Source organism: Onychomys torridus, chromosome 9, assembly GCF_903995425.1.
Source record: "Onychomys torridus chromosome 9, mOncTor1.1, whole genome shotgun sequence".
Lineage (NCBI taxonomy): Eukaryota > Metazoa > Chordata > Mammalia > Rodentia > Cricetidae > Onychomys > Onychomys torridus.
Window position 1 is genome coordinate 46,442,816 of NC_050451.1, and position 22,767 is coordinate 46,465,582.

Genomic DNA, 22,767 nt, shown 5'->3' on the forward strand with positions numbered 1-22,767 from the left:
AAGAGATATTTTACTGATATATTTTGCATTTTGTTTTACTGAGTTTTATTGTATTATGTACTATGATAATACTCAATGATTCTTTTTTGTGTGTTAGTGTGTGCATGTGCTTCATTATGTGTGTATATGGGTGCATGTGAGGTAGTGTGTGTTTCCATGCTTGTGAAGGCTATAGACTGAAGCTTGACATCTTCTCCATCACTTTCCACCTTCTTGTTTGAAACAGGGTCTGTCACTGCTGACTGGTGGATCCTGCTGGCCAGCAAGCTCCAGGGAGCCTTCTGTTTCTGCCTCCCCTGCCCTCAGGCTACAGGCATGTGCAGCCATGTCTGTTTCTTCATCTGGTCCTTGTGCTTACAGAACAAGCACGTCACGGACTGAGCTGCCTTAGGATCGGTACAGAATCTTTACTTGGAGATGAGTGTAGCAAACGAAGAGATGTGCACAAAAGAGCTGTGCTGTTCTTCTCCCCTTCTGTCTTGTGAGATAGGAGCCAGGCGGTAGGAGACTGGTAGGCTGACTGAAGAAACAGTAAGAGGCAAAGAACTGTGCTGGGCTCCCGCAGCACTGGGGGAAGTGAAGGACCAAGGGACCATGAAAAGGGAATTAAAGGTATTTGGTGACCAACTGGACAGAGAAGGAGGAGAAAGCAGAGGTGACTCCTCGTCTGAATAGCACTGACTACAGTATGCTTCTGGTCACTGGTGTCAGTTATGAAAATCTCTTCCCGTTTCAGCTTCCTTGCAATGCCAAAGGCCTTTTTAAAGAAAACCATCTGATAAACATACATGAGAACCTGTATAACTTCATGGGCTACACACTTTCATGGGGGTCTCCCCTTTGTCTACTCCTAACTTCCCACATGGGGTAAAATCAGCTAGTAATTCACCTTTTCATTGACACAGGCACTTAGTGCAATACATCTGAATGGTGGGCATGTTACCACATAGCTTGCAAAAGAGATTAGTATTTGAGACACGGCCTGACACACACACACACACACACACACACACACACACACATACAAACACACAGTAAATCTTAGCAGAAATGCAGTAAGCTGAATAAGGCGCAGGCCCTTTGCCTTCCAGATCATTGTTTTTCTGGTTCTGATCTGTTGCTTTCTAGTAACTGTTAGAGACTATTCCAGAGAGCACTATAGGGGCCCAGGGAGGAGGTGAGCAGGGCTCCACTGTGTTCATGTCTGCAGTAACCAGATACTCTATTGGCCCAATTTTACAAAGAAATGAGTTCAAGAAAGTTAAGCGAACTGCTAAAAGTCAGTGTTAGCATAAAGCTTTATCCGAGACATGGAGCTACCTGCTTCCTAATGCACTGTTCTGGCTGCTTTCATAATACAGCTGTTGGGTTATGCAGATTATGCTGGCCTCTACAGAAGAGGCCTTTGTAGACCAGAGCTGAGTCCCCACATCTCAGAACAGCTTCAATGCACAGTAACTCCTGCTGAGATTAGCCGGTGCTGGCCACAACAGAGCTGCACTCAGGGATACAGCTCATGGCCTTGTTTATACATTTACAATGTGGCTGGTTGTTTTGTGTAAGAACAAAATTGCTGGGCAGTGGTGGCACATGACTTTAATCCCAGCACTTGGAAAGCAGAGTCAGGCGGATCTCTGTGTTCAAGGCCAGCCTGGTCTACAGAGTGACAGCCAGGAGTGTAGGGAAAAGGGGCTGGCTAAAGAAACTGACCCTGACCCTGGAGCCCAGAACTAGGGAAAGTTGGCTCAGATAAGGCCAATGAAAAAAACACGGTTTAGCTTAAATCAGAGCCATCTCTGCCCCTGGCCAACTGACTTGAGAAACCAACCAATCACAGAGCAGAACAGTAAAACCCTGGCCCTGGGGGCCCAGGACCAGGGAAAGAAACACAGCCTGCATTTGGGACCTGAGCCAGAGAAATGAACTTTATCTCCAAACCCAGAACCAAGGAAATATGCCCTGATTCTGAAACTAGTGCCAAAATAACACTCTTGGTCCCTAGAACCAGGTCAGTGAAAGAAATGTGCCCTGGCCTTAGAATTAGTGTCAAAAAGCTAAGTAAGGCCAGTGAAAGAAACAGTTTGGCTCCCTTCAGAGCCACCTCTGCCCCTGTCCAATTGACTTGTGAAACCAACCAATCACAGAACAGGACAGTAGAACCCTGGGCCCCAAGTCAACCCTTGGTTGACTCTGCCCCCAAGACATCCTGTGTAAACTGCCCTGCCTGGTCAGTTGTGAGCTGTTCTCTCCGCCCTGGTAGAAGCAGCTACTCTCCTGGACTCCTCCTTCCCAAATAAACCTCTTTCTCAAAAGAGTTTTGGGTGTGAAGATCTTCATTCACTGGCACAGAGAAGATCCTTGCCGAGATGTCCCTCAGTAGATAGAGCAAGAGAGAGCTGAAAAAGTAACACTTTTCTCCAGAGCCAGAGGATATTGCTACATTTCTGCAGGGGTTTCCCTTTTTGCAGAGTGAAGCAAAAGAAGCAGCATCTTAGGCGGGAGAAGCAGAGCTTTGCTAGTAAGTCTCCTTAAGGGGGGGCTGAGCAAAGCCCAGCTGTAGCAGCTCTCCAGGAGAGGATTGCTATATCCTGTGGGGAGACCACCCCCATCACACTAGGTATAGCTTGACTCTTCCAAACAGTCGGGATACCCTTCCCTGCAGAGCTCCTGCCAGCTCCAGGCCTGACTCTTCCAGTCAGAATACCCTTCCCTGATGAAGCAGTTCCAGGCCTGACTTTCCTGAACAGTCAGAAAAACTTCCCTTCCAGGGCTGAGCTGTCTCTTTGCAGCTCCAGCTGTCAGATCTTTCCTAAGCAGCTCCAGGTGTCCGGGACAACTTCAGGTTCAAGGTGTCTGGGATACCTTGCCTTCCGTGGTTGAGCTGTCTCTTTGCAGCTCCAGCTGTCAGAGCTGTCCTAAGCAGCTCAAGGTGTTGCCTGACTCCCCAAGTAGTCAGGATACCTTTCCCCAGAGTTGCAAAACTCACATTTTGGTGCCAAAACCTGGGACCAAACCCACAGAGTTGCAACAAATTTACTTACAAGGAGCACACAAAGAAACCCTGTCTCAAAAAACCAAAACACCAAAATAAAACAAAAATCTCTTGAAGTGATGATAGGGGTATGTCTCTTAGTTACCAGTATCAAGTAACTAAAAAGAACTATTACGTTTTATAAATGACATTATTTTTTACATAGGCTAGAATACTTTGAGAATAGTAACTTTATGTTTTATAGGTCAAGTTTTCAGTGATAAATACCTTAAAGAACCATAAATCGTATCTTGGTCTAAAGCAGTGCTTCTCAGCCTTCCTAACACTGTGACCCTTTAATACAGTTCCTCATGCTGTGCTGATCCCAACCATAAAGTTATTTCACTGATACTTTATAACTGTAATTTTGTTAGTTAGGAATTGTAAATATTTTTGGAGACAGAGGTTTGCCAAAGGGGTCATGACTCTGAAGCCGAGAACTGCTGCTTTAGTCTGCAGTTCTAGGAAATGAGTATATTCAGTTTCTTCATCCCCCCCCCCCCTTTTCTTTTCTTTTTTGGCTTTTTGAGACAGGGTTTCCTCTGTGTAGCCCTGACTGTCCTGGAACTCATTCTGTAGACTAGGGTGGCCTTGAACTCTTAGAGATCTGCCTGCCTCTGCCTCCTGGGTGCTGGGATTAAAGGTGTGTGCCACCACTGCCTGGCCAGTTTCTTAATTTCTTACATATAAAAATTTCCCATATTTTATGTTTACCTTCGAAATTCTTTATAATGAAGTTTTTTTTCTCCTCTTTTCCCAAAGAAACGCACTTGAAGGGTTGTGTTAACTCCAGGCTCTTTCACTGTTGGTTCCTATAAAAAAGGCAAAAAGGAACCTGTGGGTGGAAGCTTCAGGAAATATCCACAAGTGTGTCCTGTAGGACAAGAAGGGAGGGGGTAGTCACTCCTGCTGATTCCTTGACAAATTCTCCCCCCTCCACTTGACATCCTTTTGTGGTAAAAGCCCTACAGAAACTAGTAGAGAAGGGACACATCCTAACAGGACAAGCCTACAGTCGAAATTATACCAAATGGGGGAAAGTCACAAATCTAGAAAGAGTCCAGGGTGTTTACTCCTCACCCTCATTCGGTACAGCCGGGATTACAGGTGTGTATTACCACATCTAGACTAATGGTGTAAGCCCCTTCTAGTGCTCCTTGAAATGCTACCCAGAAGGCTCTCTGAAGCCTACACCACACTGGTCTGGAGTCTAGTACCCTATGCTCCTGTCTTCAGTGCTGACTTCTCTCTGTGTAGAGCGGCAGTTCAGTCAGGGGCTGCCTAACTCACATAACTGAAGGACTGGAGGGAGCTCTTTGGCACCTCTTAGCGAAGGCCTGTGTTTGCCTAGGGCCCACAAATACCATTAGCTGTGAAAGAGTGTCTTTATACTCTCTCCCACTGTTTGGCTATGAACTAGAAATTTTTATTTTTAGATTGAAATTTCCACAGTACTAAGGTTCTACATATCTAATGAAGCTAAGGGTATCTGCCTCAGGATTACAGAATCAGGGGACAAATCAATTAAATAGCCAAATGTCCCAAAATTTAAGCTCAGAAAAAACCTGTTTTATTCCCCAAACATTACATAGTATTTACTGATGGGCTGGCTATTTAACAGTAGCTGACTATTATGATTGTACCAGTAATATGAGTAACATTCAACTTCATAAAAACATGATCCTTGTTAAGTCTGTGGGGTGTAAGCTATGTGTTTAGACAGAATGTTACACTTTCACATTCCCTTCAGAAGGATAGCTTTTACTTCTAACATTTACCAAACATCAGACCAAATGTCAAAGCATGAATAAAAGTTTATGGTAGCTAAAATACTTTTATTAATTCTTTGAGAATTTCATACAATGTATTTTGATCATATTTACCAATTCTTCCCCTTACATCCCTGGTAATTTTGTTTTCCTAGTTAGATTTAGATTAAGTTTTGCTCAACATAAAATTAAATGAAGTGACAGTCTCACACCACATCTGCTTTGAAGTCCCTGTTTATGAGTTGCTGAGTTACTTTACAAGTCTATTCTAACTTTTATTCTTTGGAGACAGGATTTCTTGTAGCAAGGATGACCATGACCTCCTGGATATGGGACTGCACCTCTATGCTTTATTTATGAGGTGCTGAGGACTGACCTTGGATTCTGTGCATGCTCTGTAAGCCCCACACTGAGCTGCATTTTCAGTCTCCTTGCCCATTTCCCCTTTTTAAAGATCTGTCTATATGTATGTCTGAACATCAAAAGACAGCATTGGATCCTATAGGCTTAGAGTTATAGACAGTTGTGAGCCGCCATGTGGGTGCTGGGAATTGAACTCAGGACCTCTGGAAGTGCAGCCAATGCTCTTAACTACTGAGCTACCCCTCAAGCCCCATTTTTTTTTTTTTTTTTTTTTTTTTGAGTTAAGGATCTCACCATAGCCCAACTTGGCCTTAAAGGTGCAATTCTACCTCAGAGGTGCCGATTCTGAGATTCAAGGAGTACAGTGCTGTTTTAATAATGTCAACATACTTTGCTCTAAGCAAACAAATATTTCTAAGTTTTCATTTGTTTCAAGGAGTTTCTTATTCATGTATTATACATATCTGCCTTTGTGTATGTGTGGTGCATGTGTGCGGATGCTCAAGGCTGACACAGGAGGCTCCTCTCCACTGTGCTGAGGCAGGGTCTAACTGGGCCCTGAGCTGTCAGAAGCCCTGTGTCTGCAAAGCTGTGATCACCGTGACCCCTTCACCTGCCCAGTGTGTACATGAGTTCAGTTCTTATGTTTCTACACAAGTGCTTTAGACACTGGGCCATTTCCCCAGCTCTTAATTATTGTAATTTTTAACAATAGTTTTTTTGTGTGTATAGGCCAGAGGACAACCCTAGGTGTTACCCTCAGGAATACATCTACTTCTTTGGAAACCATATCTCTCACTGGCCCAGAGCTCACCAACTAGGTTAGGTTAGATGAGCTTGCCAGGGAACCCCGAGGACACTCCTGCCTGCCTTCCCAGTGTTGGGATTGCAAGTGTGCACTACTAAATCTAGCTTTTACATCAGTTCTGGGGATTGAGTTCATGTCCTTGGGCTTCCAATGCAAGTGTTTACCAACTGCGCAATTTCCCAGCCTGGGCTAACTTCAGTAAACTATTTTTTCTTCCTAAAAAGACAACTTTGGCACCAGCATTAAATCTTCCCTGCTGTGCTGTCAGTAGAGGGGGGCTGTTTTGGTTTTTGACAGGGTCTCACTGTGTTGCCCAGGCTGGTCTTGAACTCACAGAGCTCTGTCTGCCTCTGCCTCCCAAGTGATGGGATACAGATGTGCTCCTGACAGAGGCTGTGATTTTTAAAAATTTACACATTTTGAAATAGATATGTTCTAAAGATGGAGTGATTCAGAAGTTTAAGAAAATCTCACAGGATGGAGTTACATTTATAGAACATTGTCAGTCAAAATGTATTGGTATACACCACTGGTAGAAATGAAAATTTATGTCCCACAGGACATACTGGTTAATATTCATCAAAGTCTGTTAACTTTATCAACAGTCACACTCTTGATTCATCAATTAAATTTGTGGTAAGTTATCCCTAAGATACAGTCACATGCCTATAAAACAGTATAATCCTAAGATTATTCCTTGCAGCTTTATGAACTATGAAAGAGATACATGCCAAATACTCCCCAAAAGGAAATGACAGCATAAATATTATAGCCATACTACAATGCACTTTGAAGCCACAATGAGATGAGATATTGAGCTATGGAGACAGTTTAGTATGTAGAGTACTGATCACACAAGAGTGGGGACTGAGTTCAGATCCTCAGAATCTACGCACTGTCAGCAGCAACAGCACCTGTTCATGATCCCAGCACTCCTGTACAGAGATGGGAGGTACAGAAGGGAGAGTTCTAAACTAGGCAGGCAAGGACAGACATCAGAAGTTGGGGTCTGACTTCCACATCTGTGCTGTGGTACACACATACTCCCCACAAATTAAGAAAAACATGTACAGTATACTACTGCTTATATAAAAATGAAAATCAAACTGGGCATGTTCACTAGGGAGGCCAATGGAAGACTGCTAGATGTTCAAGGCCAGTCTGAGCTATGGAGTGAAGCTTTGTCTCCCAGAAAAACAAAAGGAAAAAAGACCCTGGCCATACATAGGAACCACACTTTCTACCCTGGGCAGGGGCCTGGCACTGGCAGGATAGCCCCGTCCATTTGCATATACCTGTATAGCTTGGTGGTGTGTGGGCTAGACAAGTAGACAGTAGGAGTAAGAGTGGGTAGCCATCCCAGCATTGGCCTGGAAGTTCCAACTCCCACTGAGGCTTCGGTAATGGTCACGCCCACAAGGCGGGGCTGAGGGAGGACAATGAAGACCCAGGATTGAGAGGAGGGCTCTCTTGGTTCTGGGACCCTGGACGCTGGAGGTAGACCGAGCAGAGTTCTCCAGAGAACACCGCTGGACTGCGCCATACCTTTCTCAGACCCTGCAACCTATCCCTTCATTTGTAAGTTACCCCCACAAAATAAACCTCCCTTTTAACTATGTGGAGTGGCCACAATAATTTCACCAAGATCTGGCGCCCAACGTGGGGCAAATTCCAAAGGCCTGGGTGGTTCCCTCTCTCAGCCTCCTCCCGCCAGGACACCAAGTCTTCATGAATCCCACAATGACCTGGGATGATGACAGCTGTTACTGACCCGTGTATTTGGAAGTGCTTTCTTACATACCTGGTATTCTGTCTCATTAGTCTTCACTGTCTTGAAGTCATCTTGCTTACTTATGATCTTCTGCAGCTGAAAAGATTATAGAAATGAGCTTATAAGTCTGTCTAATGAAGGTTTTGAAGTAACCTGGAAACAGATGCTAAGCTGTCAGAGGGCATCTAGCTGTCTGCGGCTGACTGCTTGCCATATAAGACTGCAGGAGGAAGCAGGGAGAGACACCACCATGGCCACAGTTCTCTGCTTAGCTGCAGCTCCTCCAACAGACGAGTTCTAACAGCTGCATTCTGCAAGGCTTCTACCTTGTCCTCCTCCTGGGCGATTTTTATTCAGGCATGTTTCTTAAACCACTGATAGTTTACAGCCACATTTTCAGATCCATACCACATACAAGGCCATTCCTCTATATATGCACTTCCTTTTCTTTATTTGTAACATGTTGAAATACTTACATTTTTGTGAATTATAAAACTAACAGTTTCTTAAAACCGAGTATGTTAAGTAACCTACCTACCTTTCAGAGTCATTTGTACCAGTCTTCATAGGAAAGCAAATTAAAAGAAAAGGATTAAAGAGAAATGAGATGGACACACAATCTCAAACTATGGTTTAAATCAACTAGGAGAAAAAATCATCAGGACTTTTAAAAAAATGTGACTTGTTGGTAATCACAAACTGCTAACATTAAATCATGAATTATCAATCTAAACTCGGCACCCCTTCTATGTTTGGTTAGACACATGGCTTGTGCTGGGTTCTCTAGAACCCTCCCTCCGCTGTGCTCCACCCCTTTCAGACTTAAGGGAAACACTGGTTTCACCTCTTGTGCCAGCCCACTTCCTGCACTCTGAATCCCTCCCTTTGCCCAACACCTTCACTTCTTCCATGCAGACATGAACATAATCCACTGGACTACCACGTAAGGAGCACTCAGCCTCAGGCAGGAGCACTCTGCCATGCTTGGCTCAGCTGGGCTTCACCTGGTGCTCCCTGCTTAGTTACTATGGACAATGCATCAGAGAAAATTACACACATTAAAACCCAGATCCTAGCCTTGCACACTTGAAATTTTTCTCTCTGTAGTCTGTCAGTCCGTCTGTCCTTCCTGAATGTCCATGGAGGCAATTCTGTTTTTTGCCTCTAGATTAACTTCATCTAGTTTTTTTTTTTTTAAAGATTTATTTATTTATTATGTATACAGAAGAGGGCACCAGATCTCATTACACATGGTTGTGAGCCACCATGTGGCTGCTGGGAATTGAACTCAGGACCTCTGGAAGAGCAGTCGGTGCTCTTAACCTCTGAGCCATCTCTCCAGCCCTTCATCTAGTTTTAACTGAACACTGCACATTGTTCTCTCTCTCTCTCTCTCTCTCTCTCTTTCTCTCTCTCTGTGTGTATGTGTGTGTGTATCTTTTTTCTTTCAGCATGGTTGTCTTGAGATTCATCCCTGTGGCTTGTTTCTATTCACTGCTGAGCTTTGTTATACTGTCTGACTACACTATTCAACTTATTCATCTGCCTGTCATCCATGGCTGCGGTTTTGGCTATCTATGAATCAAACTGTCATGACCATTTTTGTAGAGCTCAATTTTATGGATGCTGGTTTAATTTTTCCTTGGCTAGATATGCAGCAGGGTAACTGCACTGTTTAACTTTATTTAAAACAAAACCAAAGCTGTCAAACATTTCCAAAGTGAACTGAAGCCTTGGCTGTCCTGGAACTTGCTATGTAGACCAGGCTCTGATTCACAGAGATACACTTGCCTCTGCCTCCCAAGTGTGTGATTAAAGGCATGTGTGCCGAGCCATTCAATGAAGTTCGTTCATCCGTCCGTCCATCCGTCCTTCCTTTTCTTCTTCTTCTTCTTCTTCTTCTTCTTTTCTTCCTCTTCCTCCTCCTCTTCTTCTCCTCCTCCTCTTCTCCTTCCTCCCTCCTCCTTTTTTTTTTTTTTTTTTTTTCTGAGACAGGGTTTCTCTCAGTGTAGCCTTGGCTGTCCTGAAACTCTTTGTAGCCCAGGCTGGCCTTGGATTTACAGAGATCCACCTGCCTCTGCCTCCTGAGTGCTGGGATTAAAGGTCCACACCACACCCCAGCTGATGATACTTTCAAACCAGAGGTTTTCTTTTTTAATTTTCTTTTTATATATTCTGTCTCTTTCACAACATGCATCTTGATCCCATTCATTTACCTGTCCCTTTGAATCTGCCCTCTGCTCTTGCAATCCCCACATCAAATAAAATAAAATTTAAGAAAAAAAAAAGAAAAAAAAATCTCATCATGGAAGCTGTAGTGTGACCAGTGAGCCATGCAGTAAACCCTTGTCCATACATCTTTACTTGCCAGTGTTCATTGCAAAGAGTCATTGGTCTGGTTCCAGGCTTCTGATTTCTGCCACCCTACTGATGCTGGTCCCTCATTGGGAGTCCTCTTGGATATCCTGTTGTTGTTCTGTGTCATGGTGATCCTGAAGCTTTGGGTCTGCAGGACTGGCTCCTTCATGTGCTCCTGTAGATTATGGATGGGGTGGGCCAACTTAAAGCTCTGGTTCTGTCAACCCAGAAGTTTATTTTTGTTTATGGCTAATTTTCCTTTCATATATATCAGTTATTCTAGCACAATTTATTAATTAAAAAAATTCTTTCCTGCCGGGTGGTGGTGGTGCACACCTGTAATCCCAGCACTTGGGAGGAAGAGGCAGGCAGATCTCTATGAGTTCGAGGCCAGCCTGGTCTACAAAGCGAGTTACAGGACAGCCTCCAAAGCTACAGAGAAACCCCATCTCAAAAAACAACAAACAAACAAACAAACAAAAATTCTTTCCCTATTTATCTATCTATCTGTCTATCTATCTATCTGGAGCTGAGGATCGAACCCAGGGCCGGCCTATCTATCTATCTATCTATCTATCTATCTATCTATGTATCTATCTATGTATCTGGAGATGAGGATCGAACCCAGGGCCATGTGCTTGCTAGGCAAGCGCTCTACCACTGAGCTAAATCCCCAACCCTTTCTCCCTATTTATTGACTTGGTGTCTTTACTGAAAAGCAAGTGAGCACAAAGTATGGACTCTGTCGACAATTTCCCACTGACCGACCTCCACATCAGTACCGCAGAGCCACAGAGGCCTGAGTCTGCCAGCTGCTGCGTCAGCCAGCTTCGCTTCTGTTTCTTTTTCTTTCTTTCTTTCTTTCTTTCTTTCTTTCTTTCTTTCTTTCTTTCTTTCTTTCTTTCTTTCCTTCCTTCCTTCCTTCTTTTCTTTTCTTCCTTCCTTCCTTCCTTCCTTCCTTCCTTCCTTCCTTCCTTCCTTCCTTCCTTCCTTTCTTTTTGAGCTGAGGATCAAACCCAGGGCTTTGTGCTTGCTAGGCAAGTGCTCTACCACTGAGCTTAATCCCCAACCCTCGATTCTGTTTCTTAAGACTCACGTCTCAGCCCTCTATTTTGACATGTACACTTAATTCTTCTTCTTCTTCCTCCTCCTCTTCTTCCTATTATTTATTTTTTTGAGACAAGGTTTCTCTGTATAGCTTTGGAGCATGTCCTGGAACTTGCTCTGTAGACCAGGCTGGTCTCGAACTCACCATCCAGCTCAATTATTTTTTAACTTTCTAAACTAAGCCTTGTATTGCAGACCTGGGGATTAGAACCCAGAGCTTTGTGCATGCTAGGTAATCCACATGCTTCAAAACCATTTTGCTAACGCCTATAAAAACACCTGCTTTTCGTTTGCTTGGGAAAGTTGATTCATCCATCAACTTTTTTTTTTGCCTCCTTATGCTCACACCAGCAACTGAACAACACTTTCTGTGCTTGAAGACTGATTTACTTTTGGAGTGTTTTGCCTGTATATCTCTGTGTGTACCACATAGCTGCTTGGTGCCCACGGAGGTCAGGAGGAGGAACTGGATCCTCTGGAACTGTAGTTATGGATGGTTGTGAGCCGTTAATGATGTGAGTGCTGCAAGCTGAACCTGGGTCCTCTGCAAGAGCAACAAGTGTTCCCAGGGCCGAGTCACCTTTCCAGGCCCTACCAGCAACACCGAGGTTTCAGCGCAAGTTCTCTGTTAACCTGTAACTATTTTCTGTTGGTTCAGACTGTCCTAAGTGGAGCTGACTAGCTTTACCTTCCAACTACTTCTCCCCTAGGAACAGATTTCATTTCTGCACACTGATCTTCTAGCTGGGGCTCATCTTGAACTCACTTGTTGGAACGGGCTGTGCGTCTGTGGTTGGCTCCTCGTGTCAGCTGGAGATGAGCCACATTTGACTTATTCCATTCCAACCTTTTCACCTGTTTTATTTTTTCTTCTTGAATGGCTGCGATCACTGGAATGTCCATCAAACACTGCACATAAGAGTTAAAAACAAACTTCTCTGCCTTGCTCCTGATGTGGCATGGAAGACATTCAGGATTTCTCACCCTTCAAGCAACATGCTGGGTTTGCTTTTTAGTTTTTTGGTGCTGGGGATTGAATTCAGGGTCTGATGCAATTTAGCATGTGAGCTACTGAGCTATCCGCCAGACCCTGTAAGCTTTGGTAAATGCTCTTTATCAGAACAAAGACACTGTTTTCCTATGTCACTGACTTTTCACAATGATTCACTTGGTTAAGTGCCTTGTATATACTGACATGATTAGCTGGGCATGATGGTGCACGCACAGACCTGCAGAACTTGGAGGTGGAGGCAGGAGATCAGAAGTTCATGGCCAGCCTGGGTGTTACAGAAGAGCTGTCTCCAAAGGTCCACAAAGAAACAGACAGCATATGTATAATGGCCTCTTCTGCTGTTACTATGTCAGGATGGTGGACTGCACTCACGGGTTTCTTACCTGTTACTGTGTCAGGATGGTGGACTGCACTCACGGGTTTCTTACCTGTTACTGTGTCAGGATGGTGGACTGCACTCACGGATTTCTTACCTGCGGGGCTCACTGGTATTTCTATCTTGACCTCATTCTGCACTTCACACAGGGAGTGGCTGGCTTTTTCTGGGTAATCTGAAGAATCCTGTATTTTCGTTTGTGAGGACAGGACTAGAAATAACTTCTTGGCAGGTCTTTTCCTACATCCTGGGCTTCCTTTCCTTTGTCTTGTGTTTCTGGAGGGTTTGTACAAGTTTGGCATTACTGCCTTCTTAATCCCAGTGAACCCATCTGCTCTTCAATGCCTCTTTGTGGGAAGATTTTGGGAGAGTGATTTCTAGGCTTCTGATGAAGAGTTGTTCATATTTAGATACCGTGTCTTGTTAGTTGTGTTTAAGACATGAGTCCATTTCTCTGAGCTCATATGAACTGGCTGCCACAATACTCCATTTCTGCACTTGGCTATCAGTAGCATCTGTGACACTGTCTTCTTTGATTCAAAGTACTGTTAATGTATCCTCCCTTTCTAGATTATTTATTAATATGAAAATTTATCACATAAGGGGCCAGAGATGGTTCAGGGTTAAGAACACTTGCTGTTCTTGTAGACTCTACAAGAGCAGCACTTCTCAACCTTCCTAATGCTGCGTGCGACCCTTTAATACAGTTCCTATTGTGTTGATCTCCAACCATACAATTATTTTATTGCTACTTCACAACTGTAATTTTGCTACTGTTATGGATTGTAATGTAAACATCTGATACACAGGATATCCGATATGCAACCCCTAGGTTGAGAACTGCTGTGAGGATCTGGATTTGGTTCTGAGCACACACAGGGTTCTAAGGAATCAGATGCTATCTTCTGGCCTTCATGGGCACTGCATGCATGTGGTGCACAGGAAATATGCAGACAGAACACTCATATGCATAAAATAGAAATAAATAAATCTCTAAAAAGTTACTGTGTAAATAAGTAAAATTGAAAAAACCACACATGGATGTTTGGTCTAAACATATATATGAGTGTACACTACATGCATTGCTGCCACGTACAGAGCCTGGAAGAGGGTGCTGGATGCCCTAAGATAGAGTTACAGATAGTTGTTAGCTGCCAGTGGGTGCTGGGAATTGACTTGGGGCCTTTGCAAGAGTAGCTAGTGCTCTTAACCTCTGAGTCATCTCTCCAGCCCATAAATAAAGATTTTAAATAAACATTTTAAGATGGATGTAATCAATAAAATGGCTAATTGTAAGTTTTCTAGAAAGCTTAAAACTTGTTTTCATTATGAAACATTAAGTACAGTTAAATTTAATCTTCATATAGTCTTTCTTCAAAAAGTTACAAAACAGGCCGGGCGGTGGTGGCACACACCTTTAATCCCAGCACTCGGGAGGCAGAGGCAGGAGGATCTGTGAGTTCGAGGCCAGCCTTGTCTCCAAAGCGGGGTTTCAGGAAAGGCGCAAAGCTACACAGAGAAACCCTGTCTCGAAAAACAAAACAAAACAAAACAAAACAAAACAAAAACAAAGTTACAAAACAAAGAAAACAAAAAATTATGTGATTACTTAGTTAAAGTAAGGGTTTCTTAGGAGGCTTATTATAACACAGTGTGAAATTTAGAACAGCAAGGGTTTTGTGCTAGATAAATCTTACCATGTCAGGCTTTACCTGAAACACTTAAGTTTGGATTCAGAAAGAGCTTCTGATAGCCTCTGAACACTGAAGACTGTAGTGGGTAAAAGTGCTCGCTGCCAAGCCTGGGAACCTGAGTTCAGTTCCCAGGACACACAATGGGAAACGAGGGAACCAACTCTCACAAGTGGTTCTCTGACTTCCACACATAGGCTGTGTGTGTGTGTGTGTGTGTGTGTGTGTGTGTGTGTGTGTGTGTGTGTGTGTGAGTGTGTGTGTGAGTGTGTGTGTGTGTGAAAGAGAGAGAGAGAGAGAGAGAGAGAGAGAGAGAGAGAGAGAGACTGACCAAATGTGACTTAAAAGATTATACAGTGCTTGTATTCAGCTTTGTACAACATTTCCATTTGAGAGTATGACCCTAAACATCTCAGTTTGACACTCAGGCCAGAGGGTCTTTCTCTTCCCCTGAGACACTCTGACATGGTAGTGTAGGACCGGCTCATGTCACAGCTGCATGTGCCTGCTCTGAGGGAATGCACTGCTGGAGGAGCTGGGGCAGCAGTGAGGGACAGAAGGCTCCCGGCTGTTACTGGACTTCCGCTCTAATGAGGAGAGCAGACAAGTGGAGCATTTGCAGATGCTGAGCCCTGTGAATACAACTCTGAAGCAGGGCAGGAGAGACTGCTGGGGTGCAGGCAGCTTCCTCCAGGCGGTTCTGCACGATTCAAAGTGCCTGAAGGAGTGTGGTGAGGAAACCCAAGCAGAGGGAAGAACAAGGATTGGGCACGGGAGTGCCATGTCACAGAAACAGATAGGTAGAGGTAGAGTACATTAGCTGTGTGACCCTCAAGGTGCCCCTTCGCTAGACAGATTCTGAATGACTGAGGACGTATGAAATGGATTTATGAATCTCTGTTGATCAACACTTTCAATTTCAGTCTGAAAATGAATTAGGCAGAGTCAATTTTACTTCTCTTTGCTTCCAAGACAGTTTACATTCAGGAATGGGAGAATCATTACAAAACCAAGGAGGATAAATTCTACCAAAGGCTTTTCTATGTATTTAGCAGCAACTCTAGCAGGTGCATTTAGTTTGATCAACTTCTAACACTCCTATATTAAGAGCACAGTCCTTTCCACCAGTATGAAAGCAGCTCGGAATGAAGGGACCACCTAAGGAGCCGTTTCCCCGGTGAACAGACTGGTCATTAATCTACTGTCTAGAGAAGCTGCTTAAAACCCTGGCACTCGGCCCACAAGCAGATGCACCATCTATCAAGGTGAAGATTACATGGATCAACTCTTACTGGCTTTGATCACTGTCCACAATGTTTATCACACCTGACAGAGAGCAACTCACGGAGATGGCGAATCTTTCACCAGTTCTCAGACTGAGAAGTAAGCATCATGCTTCTTGACATGGCCTTTTCATCTGGATGTTAATAAAGCACAAGTGCTCACAAGTATCAAAGTTACAAACTAAGGCAATTGCGTGTTAGGATACTTTCACAAGACAGTACAGCGATGTATCTTATCACTGCACCCATACCTGGCTCTTTCAAGAATATGAATATGTATGTATGTATGTATGCATGCATGTATGTATAGGTGTGTGTGCATATATGTAGATGTATGTGTGTATGTGTATATATATATGTGTGTGTGTATATATATATATATATATATATGTGTGTGTGTGTGTGTATATATATATATATGAAAGATACTAGTTTATTAAAAATAGGACCATGGAGGTGAAACAATTAAAATAATTAACATAAATGTAGTTTTTTTCCCTTGAAATCCTTTCTTCAAAAACTGACACATGTATCAACCCCCTTGGCTATCAAGTTCCATTTCTATAGCCAGCACTAAGAAGCCACTATAGGCATCTAAGATTGGCTTTATATCCTTAACCTTCAAACAGTCAGTGATGCATTCTAATAGTTTTCTGTTTTCTTTCTGTATGTGGTGCCTGTGCACATGGAGGTCAGAGATCAACCTTGGGTAATCTGCCATTAGTCACTACTGTCTGGAAGTCACCCTGAGTACTTATCATCTTCTGTAGCTGACAAGATTTCAGACGAGCTTCCATGCCTGACTACCAGCTTTGTGATTTCTGCCTCATGTCACCCCCAAACATTACTGAAGTGCAACATAACTCTGGGCTTTGGAACTGTGCTGGTGACACCTGCAGGGGTCTTGTTCAGTATACTGAGAAAACTACCTCTAGCGGGGTGGTGGTGGTGCACGCCTTTAATTCTAGCACTTAGGAAGCAGAGGCAGGTGGATCTCTGAGTTCAAAGTCAGCCTGGTCTACAGAGAGAGTTCCAGAACAGCCAGAGCTACACAGAGAAACCCTGTCTCAAAAACAAGGAAGAAAAAAAAAAAAAAAGAAAGAAAAAGAAAATCACCTCTAACTCCACTACCAAAGACATACCTCATGACTACCAGGAATAAAACCACAAAGTTTATCCAGGTCTCAGAGAATAACACATGTGCAAATTCTTTTTAATATATTTTATTTATTTATTTTTATGTGCACATTTGTTTGTATGAAGGTGTCGGATCTCCTGGAACTGTAGTTACAGACAGTTATGAGCTGCCATGTGGTTGCTGGGAATTGAACCCAGGTCTTCTGGAAGAGCAGCCAGTGCTCTTAACCACTGAGCCATCTCTCCAGATCCACATGTGCAAATTCTAACAGCTCGACCACTGTTTCTTGCCTCTAAGGTAGATGAAGTAGCTGGAGAGCAGTGGTGTCTTATAAACCACAGCAGTGACATTTCAGGTTCTATGTGCAAGCACATTTCCTTCCTTAGCTTTAACCTAAGTTCCTTTTTAAATCATCATATATCTCAAAACGGATGCTGGAGAGATGGCTCAGAGTGTCAGAGGCAAGCTTGGTGACCTGAGTTTGAACTATGGGATCCACAGTGGAGGCAGAGAATTGACTCCTACAAGCTGTCCTATGGCATGTGTGTGTTCCACATATATTCCATGCATGTGCATATGTATACATACACACACAAGTAAAAAAAAAATCTCAAAATAATTTCCTACACTTATTGATAGCAATTTTACATTTCCTATTAATTCTCCAGTCTCTACTTCTCTTGAAAAATTTTAAATGATTTTATTTATGTGTATGAATGTTTTGACTGCATGTGTGTATGTGCACTATGTGTGTGCCTGCTGCCTGTGAATGTCAGAAGAGGGCATAGGATTCCTTGGAACTGGAGTTACAGATGGTTGTGAGCTACCATTCGGTTCTGGGAGCTGAACCTGGGTCCACTGCAAGAGCAAAAAAATGCTCTCAACTGCTGAGCTATCTATCTAGGCCACTTACCTCTTTTTTGAAATGTTTCTGTAACAATTCTGCTGACCCACAAAACCTCAGCTGTCTCCACTCAGCCCGTCTATTCGTTCCTTTAGAAGGAACGGTGTTAAACAGTCCCTATACTCCTCCTTTCTTCCCAGGATTTGCTTGCCTTCCTCTTGGGCCTTCTGGACTCTCTAGGACTCTGCTTACTGCTCTTGGCAATCCAATTACTTTCATCACTGGAAATGAGATTGAGGAGAACTATTTCTAGAAGGCTTCTGAGCTGTGATAAATACATACTGCTGATAAATCTGCTCCTAGTTCCTAAGGGTAGACTTCTATAAGGATTCTTTATTTAGATTTCTTTGCCAGTACCTTTACATAATGGGCAAAACATTTTTTCTGGACAGGATCTTGCTTGTGCTGGTGTGAACTTCGTGATCTTTTAGCCTTAGCCTCCTGAGTGCTCTTTGCTGCACTTCAAAGCAAAGGACACTGGCAGCTGCAGAGACTGCATACATACATACATACATACATACATACATACATACATACATATATACATCTAGATGGAGGTAAGAAAAGTAACAAGGAATTTCAATTAGTCTATCTAACTAAAAAGCCTTCATTCTAGATCAGGCATTTAACTTAATCATGTGTTTGTTACAGAGATATTTTTGTTTATTTACTGTGGCATGTATATGTGGTATATGCATGTATATTTGCAGGTATATGTGTGAGTCTGTGTTTGTACAGAGGCCAGAGCACCATAACAGATGTCCTTTTCTGTCACTCTGTCCTATTCCCTAGAGACAGAGTCTCTCACTCGTTTCTGTTAGCCTGGCTGGCCAGCAAGTTCCCAGGATCCACCTAGCTTCATCCCCCAACACTGGTGTCATAGACATGCATGGCCATACATGGGTGCTGGTCATCTGAATCAGGTCCTCAGGCTTGTGCAGACAGTACTCTCAGCCACCGAGCTATCTCCCTAGCTGAGGGCCTTACTTTCTAAAAAGTGACACCCTACAACAAACTTTTAAAATGAACACAATAAGTACCACTCCTGGTCACTTCCGGTAAAATGGTCTCTGCACTTTAACCCTGAGGAGCCACCAGTCACGATACAGCCTACTCAGTTTTCTATCATCTACCCTGTTTCCCCATATGCTAGGATGCACACATCTACTGTGGATCATTCCTAAGGATGTTAAGCACTGGCAAGCCTACTTTTTGGGGGTTCCACTAATTTAAAGTTTGTTCTCTGCCTCAGTCCATTTCTGCTCTTCCTCTGCCCCAGACTCTGCAATAGTTTCTTGAACAAAATAAACCATTTTCAAAGTTATGGTATGGAACTGTGTCAAAAATTTTACTAGGTGTAATTTACACAGAACAAAATACACTTTACATAGCCATGTAAGCACCAGTGATCAAGACTTGAAGATGCTCAGCATTTCTTCTCGCTCCCTTTCCTTTTGGAGGCATTCGATCGACCCTTACTCCTTCCTGGCTGAGTCAACCAGGGATCTGCTTTCTTTGAGTATAGACATGAAGAACTGTACATACACAGAACCCTAAGTTTGGACTTTTTCTTTCACTTGAATTCATCTGTATTTTTGACTACTTAATACTCTGTCCCTTTTTGCTGCTGAGTAGAATTCTGCTACATAAACAACATTTATTTATTTAGTCGCTTGATAAACAGTTTGGTTGCTCCCAGACTGGGGTTATTATGAACAAAACTGCTATGTATATTCATATTCAGGTCCTGGGTGAACATATGTTTTCTATCTTTACTATTTTTTGAAACAAGGTCTCAGTATGTAGCTTTAGCTGGCCTGGAACTTGGTATATAGACAAGGCTGGCCTTCATCTTACAGAGATTCACTTGCTAGCTATTTTGTGTTTTTGAGACAGGTCTCTCACTGTAGCCCAGGCTGGTTTAGAATTTACTCTATAGCCTTGGTTGGCCTAGAACTCATGGCAATCCTTCTAAATTTACCAAGTATTGGGATTACAGGCTTGAGCCACACACTCACCTATATATTCTCTTTTCTTTGACTACAGATCTAGGAATAAAATTCTCAAGTCATATGCTAAGCATGTACTTAACTTCGAAAACAGACGGCAATTTTGTTTTTCAACCCGAGCATCATCTTGTTTCTAGCAACACACACACACACACACACACACACACACACACACACACACACGAGTGCACCATGTGTGTCTGGTGCCTGCAGAGGTCAGAAGAGGGCATCAGATCTGGAACAGGAGTGACAGTCAAAAACTGCCATGTGAGCTAGGTGGTGGTGGCGCACGCCTGTAATCCCAGCACTCGGGAGGCAGAGGCAGGCGGATCTCTGTGAGTTCGAGGCCAGCCTGGTCTACAGAGCTAGTCCAGGACAGGCTCCAAAGCTACAGAGAAACCCTGTCTCGAAAAACAAAAAACCAAACCAAACCAAACCAAAACTGCCATGTGGGTGCTGGGAATGGAACCCAGGTCCTCTGCAAGAGCATGAGTGCTCTGAAGTGCTGAGCTGTGAGAAAATAGTTTTTAAACATGCAAATGGTTTGACATTTCATGTGCAAACAGTGACTATCGTTCTGACTTTGAAGGAAATGTACAATCACTGCACAAGACCCAATCAAGCATGTGCTCACCTTGACAAACTCCTTTCTTTCAATCATCTCATTGCCATCTGCATCCAGCATTTTAAAAGCAACATGGAACCCAGTGTGAGGTTCTGCAAGGAAGTGAACAATAGACAAGTATTTAGTTGTTGGCAAAATGCTAAGCATTTGTAGCTAGGAAAAACTTCAAATTTAAAATAAATAACCAAAAAGTATATAAGAAAGAGCTAGACAGAAAAAAGAAGGATCTGTTTCATATTTTCCTTCTTATTTTCTTTCTTTTTTCAGACAGGGTTTCTCTGTGTAGCCCTGGCTGTACTGGAACTTGCTCTGTAGACCAGGCTGGCCTTGAACTCAGAGATCCACCTGACTCTGACTTCAAATGCTGGGATTAAAAGCGTGTGTCACCACCGCCCGGCTAAGAAGGTTCTCTTTCAGGCAGTACTTGATGTTGAAGCTTCTGCCTCTCAACGTCTCCCAGGAAGCTGTGCTGGCCTGCTGGCCCTTTGCAACAGATTCCCATGAGAACTTGCTGATTCCCCTCACCTCTGGCTTTCGTGTATTCCCACAGCACTCCTGCCATTTTCAGAGCAGTTATTATTATTATTCTCTTTTACTTTCCTTCCGAGTTGTAACTTTTTAATTTGCCATTGTTTGACAACTACAATAATGTATGCCCACATAGCCTTTAGCCAGCTTCCTCTAGGGGTTAGCACTTTACATATCCACAGCACGCTTACTGAGACTAAGATATTAACACTGGTACAGCATCATGAACCATGAGCAGCAGGCTTTATAATTTTCATTAGTGCTGTGTTTTGTCTTAGAATCAATGTAAAGTATTCTGCATTCAGTTACCATGTCTGCTCAGTCTCATCCACGCACGAGAGCTCTTTAACCATTTCTTAGTTTTTACCACTGGAATACTTTTGAAGGTCAAGAATCCTGTTCAGTGTCCTGTTAAGTTGTCTTTTAAAAATATCCCTAAGAGGCCAAACGTGGTGGCCCATGCCTTTAATCCTGGAGGCAGAGGCAGGAGGATCTCTGAGTTCAAGAGAGTTCCAGGCCAGGTCACACTGTGAGACTCTTCACGAAACAAAACCAACCTCCCCAAATAAAATACAAAATCTGCCCCTTCTCTCTCCCTGTGAAGGCTAACTATGATTTTTCTCTTCCTCAGAGAACACTAACCATGACTTTTTTCTTTCTCTCAGACAACATTAACCATGATTTTTCTGTTCAGGAAATGTTCTGTCTCAGAAACATAAAGTTACAGAGTGCCATAGTGTGTGGGGTAGAAGAACACACTCTAATTTAACATTATCATTTTGTAGATGTGGAGATTGAGGTTCATGTGTACGCGGTGTGTACATTTGAGTCTGTGCATGTATGTGTGGAAGTCAGAGGCTCATGTGTATAGCTTGGGCTACTGTCTCACTGAAACTGGAGCTCTTCCCTCTATTTTACTAGACTGGCTAGCCAGTGAGCCCCACTCCCCAGGACTGGGACAACAGGAACATACCCCGTGCCTGCTTTTTCTGAGTGCTAGGGGTCTCAACTGAGGCTGTCATGTTTGTATAGTAATCATGTTAACCTACAAAAACCACATTTCAAGTCCTGTTTGTTCAGGATGCAAACGCCACATGACTGTTGTAAAGAGAACTAGTATACTTACTCGTGAGGATTGTAAGTAAGAAAAGATACTCGGTGTATGAAATTACCCCTGCAGGAGAAAAAATAACAAATCAGGAGATACATTTTAGATGAGAACCATGGAAATAACCAGTATTGAAACTTCACCTTTGTAAAAATCTATGTTTTTTCACTCTCCCTCTGGTATAGTAGAAAGCACTGTATAACAAGAGTTGAAATACAGCCTCAGTGATTAAAAAGAAAGACACCATGCTTCAAGTTTTACCCCCAGCAAGGAGGTCATGATAGTGAATCTTATGTGCCAGTTTGACTGGGCAAGGAGTGGTCTTTTTTCTGGATGTATCTATGAGGTTCTCCAGCTGGTAGACTCAGTAGAGGAGACTGAGCTCTCAACGTCTGGGCATCACCTAGTCTGTCCCGCAAGGTGCTGAGGGAAGAAGAATTCGGGTCTGCCTTCCCCTTTCCTTACCTGCTGGACATCCTCTACCTTGAGACGGGGACTTCAATTCCTGCCTCTCCTGCCTCTCCAGACTCTGAGCTGAGACTGAATCCCACCCTGGCTCTTGGGGCTCCAGCTTACAGAGGTCACACAAACCTGCAAGTCTCCTTGTGGGCTCTGCTTCCTTGGACAACACTGACAGAGGCTGCTTAGCAAGTAACAGACATTCACTAGCATCTCATCCGTAGGCTGTGCCATTTAGACTTAGTTTTCTGGTAATACCTCACTCGACTGAAGGAAATTTAAAATTATAGTAGTATAACTCTGGAGACACAGAAACTCAAACTGTATTAGTTAAAATGGAACAATTCAATCTTTGTTACAGTAACGCCCTTTCTCTTGAGAAGCCATTCTTTTCCATTCTCAAGCATGCAGCTGGGGTGGGATGCCT

The 22,767-nt window shown here is 43.3% G+C and overlaps 1 protein-coding gene across 2 annotated transcripts in view; it reads right to left on the reverse strand.

The window, feature by feature from the left end:
* The window catches only part of Micu2 (mitochondrial calcium uptake 2), an 86,365-nt gene that overhangs the window by 8,876 nt on the left and 54,722 nt on the right, over positions 1-22,767 (reverse strand). For both annotated transcript variants that reach the window (XM_036199003.1, XM_036199004.1), the window contains exons 5-8: positions 21,900-21,947; positions 20,255-20,337; positions 7,773-7,838; positions 3,746-3,843 (exon numbers count right to left, since the gene is read on the reverse strand). In XM_036199003.1, the coding sequence (XP_036054896.1) occupies positions 3,746-3,843; positions 7,773-7,838; positions 20,255-20,337; positions 21,900-21,947 (295 nt within the window). The remainder of the gene's footprint in view (positions 1-3,745; positions 3,844-7,772; positions 7,839-20,254; positions 20,338-21,899; positions 21,948-22,767) is intronic.